At 39.8% G+C, this 12,023-nt stretch overlaps 1 protein-coding gene across 4 annotated transcripts in view; it reads left to right on the top strand.

Annotated features, from left to right (window-relative positions):
- The window catches only part of PKNOX1 (PBX/knotted 1 homeobox 1), a 59,441-nt gene extending 48,616 nt beyond the window's left edge, over positions 1-10,825 (top strand). For all 4 annotated transcript variants that reach the window (XM_065628862.1, XM_065628837.1, XM_065628846.1 and 1 more), the window contains exons 9-12: positions 253-381; positions 1,400-1,476; positions 2,672-2,844; positions 5,857-10,825. In XM_065628862.1, coding sequence (XP_065484934.1) covers positions 253-381; positions 1,400-1,476; positions 2,672-2,844; positions 5,857-6,068 — 591 coding nt within the window. In that variant the 3' untranslated portion in view covers positions 6,069-10,825. The remainder of the gene's footprint in view (positions 1-252; positions 382-1,399; positions 1,477-2,671; positions 2,845-5,856) is intronic.
- Positions 10,826-12,023: the final 1,198 nt, after the last annotated feature.

Below are 12,023 nucleotides of genomic sequence, written 5' to 3'. Positions count from 1 at the left end.
CTAATAACTCCTACATGAAATGTGAAAACTGTAGGTATCTGATACAGCATTTTCCCTGGATAAAGACATTTTAGAATCTTATTGTAGGAGAGCTGCTGTTTTAAGTCTTCCCTAGCAAATAAAGTAGCTTTTTATAATCAGCATGCCTCAAGCCTAATTTCATTCCTTCTATAAATGAGTATTCATACATTGATACAGAGTACTGCTATTACTGTGTTAACTGCCTTATTTCTTCTAAAATTACATGTGCAGCTTCAGTTGCAATTAAACCAAGATCTAGGCATCTTGCATCAAGATGATGGCTCATCAAAAAATAAAAGAGGAGTTCTTCCCAAGCACGCTACAAATGTGATGAGATCTTGGCTATTTCAGCACATAGGGGTAAGGACTGGACATGATCAGTAGTCACAAGATTTTATGTAACTCTTTTATGTGGTCTCTTGTGATTTTGCCTCATAAAGAAGGTGAATTTATTCTGTTGTTATTTGTGTAATCTCAGTTCAGTTTTCCCTGAAGTCATTTGGAGTAGCTCCACAGTCTAATGTCAGTTGATTTTATTATTATTTTCATAAGTATGTTACATTTGTACCTCACAATCTCAATAAACATTGTTAAAAGGGATCTTTCTTCATTTCATTGTGTTGAGAATGTAATGCTCTCTACACCCTGGTTTATGGCAGAAGGGACAATAGTTCCTTCGGTGTTTTCTGGGTGGTTTTTTTTTTTTTTTAGAGGAGAATTTCAGATTTTATGGCCTTATCTCCTTTCCAACAATCCTTCTAATGCGTACCAAGTGTATTACTGTCTACTTGTGCTTTTGACAGAATCTCTTTCCTTTGGCATAAATACTTATCCTGAAAGGATAAATGGGTCTCGAGGTATACCACAATATTTAGTTGATTGATATTTTGTGTTTTACAACTATTTTACAACAGACAAATGATACCGGGAAACTGTGTGTACGCTTCTTACACTATGTATATTCTCTTCGTCCGTTTAGTTCAGAGCAGCTTGATTTAACTAGAAAATGCTTATAGTATTCTCATATGACATTGCCTTTAGGCAGCATAACTAATCAGATCTTATGACATACTGTGTTGCCTGGGGATCATGCTGTTTAGTAAAGACTGTCAGCCATGAGAAGCTTTTTCTTCTGAATTACATATCAGCAGTTTAATGGTATTATATACACGTTCAAGGATAAAATCAGTTTTGTGTAGTAAAGCACTCTTTGATTTTTATCTTTAAAACTTTGTGATGTTTCAAAAGTTTGTTTTTTAACACATCAGATGGTCTTAATCTAGCGGCTTTAATCAGTTGTAATAAAGGAGTCTTTATTTTTGATGAGGAGATGAAACAAGCTTATGCCTTTTTTGTTTGCTTTTTTGGTCTTATTTAGCATCCATATCCAACAGAGGATGAGAAGAAACAGATTGCAGCACAAACAAATCTGACACTACTCCAGGTTAACAACTGGTAAGAGCAAAAACTCTTACTTTGTCTGTTGTTGTCTGCACATACTTACAAGATACAGAAAGTTAAGAGTATAACTTGGACGTCTGTAGTTGAACTTACTGTTCTACATGTGTTACCAAATATGTATGCGCTGATATACAAGCATATCATTTTTATAGTAAGGTATAATAATACTTGTGCCATTGAAATTATATAAGGGCTTCAGAAAACTTTGCAACATTAAGGAGTTACATTCTGTTCTATTGCTGAAAGAGATGGAAGTACTCTCATATCTCTTCTGCAAGTAGAGAAATTGAAGTTTAAAGGCACTTGGTGACCTGAAACTCTGAAAAGCATTCTCCTGGTAATCATGGTTGCAAATGTTTAAGAAGTTACTGTCAACAGATGTTCATTCTGCTCTTGTATTGAAGGATCCCATCCTCTGAGCAGTGATGTCTGAATGGAGAGTGTCAGTACCTCACCTACTCTAGTTCATGGTTCAACATGTTTTACCAGGTCTTATCTTCACTAGAGGTTTAAGATAATATACCTGTCCCTGCAAAAGAGAGGAGCGAGGGTGCTGACATGCATCCTATTCTGCTTGTGGCATTGGTTCCTCAAATAATTGAAGCTAAGTCCAGCAGGGATCCTCCTCAGATTTCAAAGATGATGTTGGCTGCATGGCTGCAGAGGGTTCCAGTGGAGAAATACTCAAGGTAGTGGCAGTAGACAGGTTCCAAAAGTGGGACAGTGTAACTCTGCCTGTCTGACACGATAGTAATGGAGCTCTGTGGTACTGGGATCTGACTCATGTCTCTGCAAAGCATTGCATTGCACCATGTACACCTGCCAGCTGCACCCTACTTCCTTCCATTGCAGGTAGAGGTGGGTCCTGGGTGTGTTTTGTCTGATTTAGCAAGAGATGCTCCCCTCAGTAACAGCTCCTTGCCACAGCTAGCTATGTTGAAATTGTTTCAGTTAACTGCCAGTAGCCAAGCAAGATGTGTTTTAAGTGTTTTCTTGTTCACTAGCAGAAAGGGAAAGGGCAGCAATTGGCATGCTCAAGTAAACAGGTGAAAATCAAGGAAAGGAAAGGAATTGGGAAAGATCTGAAAACAGTGTTTGCTGTTGTCTCCTGGATCAGGAACCAGACCTTGGAAAGCCAGGGAACCTGTACATCCAGCTGGTTTTAAGTACTTCTTGCCTTTGTGTTTAGGTTTATCAATGCTAGAAGGCGAATTCTTCAGCCAATGCTGGATTCCAGTTGTTCCGAAACTCCAAAAACAAAGAAGAAAACAGCTCAGAACCGACCAGTTCAGAGGTTCTGGCCTGACTCTATTGCCTCAGGAGTTGCTCAGCAGCAATCTAATGAGCTCACGATGTCAGATGGTAAGGAGAACTGGCTAAACCACAGATAATAAAGTTAATTCCTGTGTAACGGGGAAATGAAGGGTTTGATGCCTTTGCGGGGAGGGGAACTTCTTAATACTTCAGTATAAATGTGTTTCTAATCTGGAAAAACATAACAGAAATGTGTCAATTCTTCTACATTTTTTGTGTTTTGGGTAGGTATTTTATTGGAATTCATATTGAGAGACTGTTCTATTGTTTTAAAAGTTATGAAACAACAGAACAAAGGTTAGATGCACAGCAAGGTGTTTTAGTATGTGGATGCACGTCAGTAGCATTCTGTTTGATTAGCAGTACTGGACTGCAAATTCAGTTTCTTGACTCCATCCTGTTCACATAGCTTTCAATATTGCTGGAGGGACTGAGCATCTGCAATTCTATATACGCCTCATGTGTTTCAAGTTGAACACTGAGAAGCAGATAGATGTAATAGAGCCTCCAAAGACTTTGTCTGAAGTAACTTCCTTAATATCAGATGAAACAAACAGACTCACTTTAAGATAAATAACTGATTTAGTCTAGGGCTATCCTTTCCCGCCACCTGATGCTTTATTCCTTTCCGGTTTGTAGCAACTTTTCCCTCAGCCTCCACTGCATCTGACAACAGCTTTATCACAGAATCACAGAATCATAGAGTGTTAGGGATTGGAAGGGACCTCAAAAGGTCATCTAGTCCAATTCCCCCGCCGGAGCAGGAACACCTAGATGAGGTTACACAGGAAGGCGTCCAGGCGGGTTTTGAATGTCTCCAGAGAAGGAGACTCCACAACCTCCCTGGGCAGCCTGTTCCAGTGTTCTGTCACCCTCACTGAGAAGAAGTTTCTTCTCAAATTGAAGTGGAACCTCTTGTGTTCCAGCTTGAACCCATTACCCCTTGTCTTACTGTTGGTTGTCACTGAGAAGAGCCTGGCTCCATCCTCGTGACACTCACCCTTTATGTATTTATAAACATTAATGAGGTCACCCCTCAGTCTCCTCTTCTCCAAGCTAAAGAGACCCAGCTCCCTCAGCCTTTCCTCATAAGGGAGATGCTCCACTCCCTTAATCATCTTTGTTGCCCTGCGCTGGACTCTCTGCAGCAGTTCCCTATCCTTCTTGAACTGAGGGGCCCAGAACTGGACACAATATTCCAGATGAGGTCTCACCAGGGCAGAGTAGAGGGGAAGGAAAACCTCTCTCGACCTACTAACCACCCCCCTTCTAGTACACCCCAGGATGCCATTGGCCTTCTTGGCCACAAGGGCACAGTGCTGGCTCATGGTCATCCTGCTGTCCACCAGGACCCCCAGGTCCCTTTCCCCTACACTGCTCTCTAATAGGTCATTCCCCAACCTCTACTGGAACCTGGGGTTGTTCCTGCCCAGGTGTAAGACTCTGCACTTTCTCTTGTTATATTTCATTAAATTTTTCCCTGCCCAACTCTCCAGCCTGTCCAGATCTCGCTGGATGGCAGCACAGCCTTCTGGCGTGTCAGCCCTTCCTCCCAGCTTGGCGTCATCAGCAAACTTGCTGATAGCACACTCTATTCCCTCATCCAAGTCATTGATGAATATACTGGAAAATACTGGTCCCAGTACTGACCCTTGAGGCGCTCCAGTAGATACAGGCCTCCAACCAGACTCCGCCCCATTGACCATGACTCTCTGGCTTCTTTCCTTCAGCCAGTTCCCAGTCTGCCTCGCTACCCGATCGTCCAGTCCACACTTCCTCAGTTTAGCTGTGAGGATGCTGTGGGAAACGGTGTCAAATGCTTTACTGAAGTCAAGGTAGACCCCATCCACTGCTCTGCCATCATCAATCCACTTTGTTATGTCTTCATAAAAGGCTATGAGTTTGGTCAAGCACGACTTCCCCTTGGTGAAGCTATGTTGACTGCCCCTAATGACCCTAATGACATATCCTTGATATGTCTTAAGATGGCACCAAGGATAAGTTGTTCCATCACTTTCCCAGGGATGGAGGTGAGGCTGACTGGTCTACAGTTACCCAGGTCCTCCTTCTTGCCCTTTTTGAAGACTGGAGTGACATTTGCTTTCTTCCAGTCCTCAGGCACCTCTCCGGTTTCCCAAGACTTGGCAAAGATGATGGAGAGTGGTCTAGCAATGACCTCAGCCAGTTCCCTCAGCACCTGCGGGTGCATCCCATCTGGACCCATGGATTTATGGATGTCCAGATTGCTTAATTGCTCCTTAACTCAGCCCTCATCAACTAAGGCAAACTCCTCCGTTGTCCTGCCTTCCTCTGGGGCCTCTGGGGTATGGGGCTCCTCAGGACAGCCTCCAGCAGAATAGACAGAGACAAAGAAGGCATTCAGTAACTCTGCCTTCTCTGTATCTTCTGTCACCAGGACACCCACCCCATTCATCAGTGGGCCTGCATTGCCTCAGGTGTTAGTTTTATCTGCCATGTATTTGAAAAAGCTCTTTCTGTTGTCCTTGACCCCTCTTGCCAGGTTTAACTCTAAGGAGGCCTTAGCTTTTCTAGTTGCCTCCCTACATCCTCTAACAACAGCCTTATATTCTTCCCAAGTGGCCAGCCCCTCCTTCCATGATCTGTAAACTCTCCTCTTCCACTTGAGCTTACCCAGCAGTTCCCTGTTTAACCACGCAGGTCTCCTGGCTCCCCTCCTTGACTTCCTATGTGTCAGGATGCTCTGATCTTGAGCTTGGTCACCTTGAATCTCTGTGAATACTCACATTTTTCTGCACTGAATTAAGCTGGAATACTTGCAGAAATGGTTTTGTGATGACTTGACTGGAGAATTGCTGTAGTAGGTGTCCATAACACAGCTAAGTTTAAGATTGCTGGCCAACTTAATTCTGCCATTTCCTGATACTTGAGTGTTTGACAATCTGTGTAGCTTTTATTTTAATATAGTTCCTTAGATTTTCTTCCTGTCGGTTATAAACAAACTCTGTTATTTATAGATATGTGTTACTTAAAATTAGAAACCAAGCAAGATGCTAAAGGACTATGATTGTGCTTCTCCAGGTGCTGTTGTAACAATTACAGCTCCGGTCAACATGAATGTAGACAGTCTCCAGTCCTTGTCATCCGATGGTGCTACTTTGGCTGTTCAGCAAGTCATGATGGCAGGGCAAAGTGAGGATGAGTCTGTAGACAGCGGTGAAGATGACGGAGGAGATCTCTCAACAACAAATATCAGCGGGCTGGTCTTGGATAACAGCGATTCTCTGCAGTAGGAAGCAAGAGAGTGTGACAAAATGTTTAGGAAAAAGAATGGACTGACTGACTGACTTTTTATAGTTTGCACAGCAAACATTTTACACAAGTTTTATTTCTAATATGTTTTATATGTAGATATAGAAGGGTGCACTTTTTGTATTTCATAGTAAGCTTAAAGAGTGTTTTTGCAGGTGCAGCAACTTCTTTCAAATGTGTTATTTCTTTTCCTTTTCTTATTTCAGAAAAGTATATCTAGTAATATAAAGAACCATATAAGCACCCCTTTGTTCTATGAATTGGAAGTGCTGCAGTTTCTAAAGAATTATGCAGTTTTCAATTAGTGCTGTTATTTAACACAGCTCTTGATGGGCAGGTGATGTAAATTTAAAGCATGTGACACTAGTGTGTGGAACTTGATCATTAAGTTAGATGCATATATTTGAAAGATGCTTCTGCACCTTAAAAACTGCTAGTCTGAGGTGGACAGCAACACACATAAAAGGAAAATGTTGATGTGTGATTCAGTAGCGAATGTATGGCAATTTAAATAAGTTTAGTTTCTCTCATAGTCCATGAGCCTGTTTATCATTTGCTATAAAAACTCCTATTTTTACCTTGCCGGGGTTATTGGATAAAAAATATTTTTATAAATTCACTAGGAATTGGGATGACAACTGTATTAAGCAGGAAGAAAAAAAAAAAAAAAAAAAAAGGAATTTCCAGAGGGGGAAAATAAATATTTAGTATTCCTATTTGGAAGGTGTGAAAACTGACAAAATTTAATAAACAAGCCTACACTAGCATTCTATGATTCTCAGCTATCCCACAATAATATACTATATTTGATAATAGCATAAGAAGGGCCCACTGTTTGATGGGATTTTGATATTGTCAAACATTGATTTATATTATGTGTAAACTAATACTCAAATTACATTAACTCTGTATCTAGACTTGTATCTGAAGATATTTGCTAAATGAGCATTCAGGTAAGTAAATTCAAGTACCCACAACTTTTCCAGTTATTAGAGAAATTTAACAGTTTCTAGTTTGTACAACTGAATCGGAAAAATGAGAAGTTGCCTACTCTACAGTCATGAATTCTGCTATTTTATTGCATTTGAAATATTTTCCCCGATACAAAAAGAAATCTAACTTACAGATTTATATAAAATTTCTTCAAATCTGAAGGTTACTACTAGAATATACAGCAGGCTTTATTAGAGTAGAAAATCCTTGTGTGTCATTTAAAAACTAAGAGCTAGTGATGAAAATGTGCTTTTTTTGTGGTAACAGTTAATTTCTTTGTTTTCCTGAAGTTTGGAGTCTGTGTCTGTCTATCCATGAACACTTACTTTTGGAACTTTATATTTCCCGCTGTTAAGTACAAATAACAGACTCTAAGAGTCTCAAGGTTTGATCAACATCCTCTTCTCTCCCTGTCCATTTGTCACAATGTCAGGTTAGATCAAAGCCAGAACTTCCTTCTCATTTAGACCATATCTAGTCGCGTTTCTAACGTGACAAGGAAAAAGGTGTTAGCTTTTAGAATCCTTAGACATTGTATTTGAACAAAGCCCTTTGACAGATGCAAATATTTAATCGAATACTTAATTTCTGCTTCGCAAAACACTCAGGCATGTGCTTAGGTCCTGTGGATTTCAGCAGGATTAACACAGGTACTTTTTGACATGCTTAAATGGTTGGACACTGGTCTTTAAAGATCGTCTTCCAAGGCAAGTATAAGCTGGTGTGAAGAGAAACTTCAGGAAGAAATCTCGGTAGCATTGGCATACATACATGGAGAATAATACTAGTTTTCAATGACTAGTAGCTATTTTGAAAAATTGGCGTTGTGTTTTACTCAACACGAGCAACGCTTCTGCTGTGGCTTTCACTTACTCCTGGCTGAGGATCTTGCTGCTTAGTTGCAATGCTGTAATGATCTCCTCTGCTGGAGTGGTAATTTCTAAAGAATTTGTTTCCTTCTAACTTTCCTGCTTTGCCACTAATGTGTCATGTTTGTTAAAGAACACAGTAAATGAATAATGAAAGAGTTGATTAGTAAGGCCTTGACATGGTGTAACTATATCAAAGGCTATTGTCAAATCCAGTTAGACCCCAAAACATTTAAAAATACAGATATCATGTATAAATCATGCTCCTTTGGAAACATTCAACCTACTGCTCCTACAAAGGATACCTGAGATGACTAGAACAGAGAGACAGAGTCTGTATTTTTCTTTTTAGTTGTTTTCAATTTAACTCCATAAATGTTTTGTCACCCCCACAGTTTCCATTATATAGTAGGTTATATTTGTCGTTTTGTTTGGGGTTTTTATTCAGCTACCCTTGCTCATGTTTAATCCTTGTACCTCTAGCACTTAGGCAGATGGATACTCTACTTCTGAGTGTGTACAGGCCTATGGACAAATACAGGCTTTTCCAAATCAGCCTTTGCTGGAGGAACAGGCCATTTCTCGCCATCTCCTTTCCCTCCCTGACCAGATGTTGCCGCCTCAGATCTACCAGCAGAGCTTTCCCCAGCCCCCTTTGAGGTAGCCTGGGAAGCAGCTCAGCCGGCAGAGCTGTTGGGGTAGGTAGCAAGGAGCTGGCAGTGAAGGGAAGGGTAAGCCCAAACTAGGGAAAACTTCTACGGTTGAAGATAATGCGGAAATGGGCATTTTCCCACACTTCAAAAACCATGAGAACTGAGATCTTAAAAAGAGGGTATTAAAACTATTTAATATCATACAGCTGGCTGGAAGGGGGGTCAGTCAGGAATATATAGTTTATGTGCCACTTGGAACTCGGTTGGAAACAACCAGGCATCAGGGTTTGCAAGCTTCTGAAAGTTTGTTTTTCAGAAAGAAACCGTTATCTGGTTGGCTTTTTTATTCCCTGCACCTTATGTGCACCAGGAGTTCTATTCTTCCAAAATATTTGTGACCTTGTCTTCAGCTCATTTATCAATACTTAGAAAATGAAGCTGACAATTTACTGTGAAAGGGGGAATGTGGAATAATTTTACTGTCAAATTAGAAACATAAAAACATACGGACGTGAATTCCTAAAACTGAAAAGGCTTTACCAATGTAATCTAAGCTATTGCTTAATATATGGAAGTCAAACCTTGTCTTTTAATTCAGTGAGAATTCTGTAGTGGGTATGAACTGCACAGAAGTACTTGTTCTTCTCACGTTTTGGGGTTTTTTTGTGGTGGTATTTTTGTTTTGTTTGTTTGTTTTTTAAAAAAAAAGTAATAGTGTTCTTCCTATTTTGCTGTATAAGAAAGATTTCTGGTTTAAGCAAAGCATCACTATTCAGGAAGGTACATGTTTACTTTCGTTTTAAAACTCTTTACAGGGGACCTAACTTTAAACCTGTGTATAATTCACTCCTACCACCAATTGAAGTCATATTCATATGCAATAGAACTAATTTGTTTTTAATATCAGCATAATTCTTCTGCAATTATGCTAATTGAAACTTTTAGGGGTTTTTTTCAACATAATCTAGATCATTAACCCCAAACAGGGTTCTCAGTCCAATTTTTCCAAAATTTCTGTAACAGGCAAGGCAATTTCCTGTTGTTTTCTAACTTTAGAAACATTGCATTTTAGTAAATCAATTCCAAATTGATCAGGATGTATTTTGAAATAACTGTTCTAAAGAAATAGTCATATTGGAAAACATTTAGAGCCAACAGGCATGGCTCTGGGTCTGCAGGGTTTCCCCGTCTGGATATTGGGTCAAAGTGGAGTCCTGCTGACCCCCTGGCAGCTCTGTAAGGCTGCGTGTCAGGCTGCATTTACCTGCAAGAGAATTGGTTCCTTTTTCTGGTCCCTGATCACTACTAGGAACATTTTGCAGAGCCCTGCACCTTTATCTTGCCTGCATACCTGGATTTTCTTCTGGTGGAAAACTAGGCTATGGATGAAGGGCTTAGAAAGGCAGGAATTCTTGCTGACCTGGTGAGCACCACATATAATTTTGATGTTCAAAACATGGGCAGAACGCAGACCTACACTGAGGAATTAGAGTTCCCAGTTCTTATACTTTAAAAGTAGCATCAGGTTTATGGACAGCCTAACGGAGTAGGGCCACAAAGACTTAGTGCATGAACAATGTCTATTTGTTTCTCTAATCACATGGAAAACAAGGTAGTTCAGCTTCTTGACTGTATGAACTTGACAACCCAAAAGAAGATACAAAGCCTTTCTAAGGGATGGTACGTTCATAAAACCATTAGACTCGTGACACTTAAACATACAAACAACACGCCAAAACACCCTGGTAGTTTGAAAAACTGGAAGACATGCATTTAATTGTAATTAAAGCTGATTTAAGATTTATTTTCTGAAGCTGAGTTGTCTTGGGAGAAAAAAAATGAATAAGCATTTGTCTATGCAAGACATAAATGTCAAAAATGTGTGAATTACCCATTTTTAGGTGCTGTATTGTTATTGTCTGACTCCTGTTACTTTGATTAGTCTTTTAAACCTTACAGCCTTATATTCAGCTTAGTTTTTAGAGTTGAATAGGTAAAATGTAGTTTTGAAGTCCTGTTGGAAATGTAACTGGCATTCACTCCCTCATGAAAATCTTGCATGTTAAACAATGAAATGTTTCAGTTTCCTAATAATATATTGAAACTGTCACCACCTCCTAAAACCAGAGCATATCCATGACAAAGTTGATTTAATTGTAGTGTGCGAATGATCAAATCATCAGCCTCGTGCTGAATACACTTTGCTCTTTACTGTTCATTGTAGCCGAATAGTAAAAGCAGGTTGGTTTTGCCGAACTCAGTGTGGGTTCCTCCCCCATCCCACCCCTGACATTGGCTTGCTAAGCTCCTTCAGATTAGTTTTGGGTTGTTTAATTTTTAAGTCCTAAAGTAACCCGATCATCCAGCGTCAAGTGTAGTGAAATTGGCACTAATGTGCTTTTAAGCGGTTGCCCAGATCATGGTATTCGTTCATTCCTGTCACCTGGAGATAGAAAAACCTGTTCCTTTTCTGTGACTTCAGCTCTCTAGGACCTGCTGAGGGATCACAGCTGGTTTTTGCCAGAGAAAAAAGCAAGGCACGAGAAAGCAGTGGAATGCCTTACCAGCCTTGGAGACTGACAGAAGTCACCCGTAAATGTTTCCATTAATTAGCAACGTTTGACTATACAATCGACAATCCTTAAAATGTGAACCCTGTAACCTTTTTTTTCCCTTGATTGTTAAGGGATTTTGAAGGAACTGATCTATCAAGGGATAAAGTTAAAAATCGGAATATGCTTCATGGATGATTTATTTTTACACTACTGTTCTCTGTGAACTGAAAAAGCACATTTTTAAAGCAAAGCATTTGCATTACTTTAACATTAAAAGTATTGTTTGACTGAAAGAAAAATTTGTTTTCAAGATATCAGGAGCACAGTTTCAAATGAGTTAACTAGTTCTTGGCCAGGAACAATCCTTGGCCTTTTTATTTTTTGGGTTTTCTTATTTATGCAAATGAAGAAAAATGTTTACTAGTTCTTACCCGTACGGGGATTTTTATTGCGCTTTTGTAATGCAGGAACAGCTTCGATAAAAGAATTAGCAGGTAAATAGTCCATAATGTGTATGACTTTGGGGTTCTTTTTGTTGTTGTTTCGAAATTGTTAATTAAAATGGCATGGACATCAAACTTTCAATAATGGTTCCAAGCATGTATGGTAGCAACTTATTCGAAAAGACTTCACCTTGTGCAAGTCCCATGTGTTAACTTGTTTAGCCAGATAGACAATAATGCATTTCTAAAATTATCGTGTTCTGCCAGATCAGAACCCTTCAGGAAATGAGCAGCCTTTTTATGACAAGATAGCGATTCCTCTCTAGCAAGAAACTCGAACTCGTTTCATCCAGCATGCGTGAGTCTTACTCAGGAAAGATGAAGCTGGACATGGGTGCTGTGAAGATACGACGCACTTCTGCT

This window comes from Caloenas nicobarica, chromosome 1 (assembly GCF_036013445.1).
Source record: "Caloenas nicobarica isolate bCalNic1 chromosome 1, bCalNic1.hap1, whole genome shotgun sequence".
Lineage (NCBI taxonomy): Eukaryota > Metazoa > Chordata > Aves > Columbiformes > Columbidae > Caloenas > Caloenas nicobarica.
Note: the sequence above shows the minus strand (reverse complement) of the source record. Positions and strands in the feature narration are given on the sequence as shown.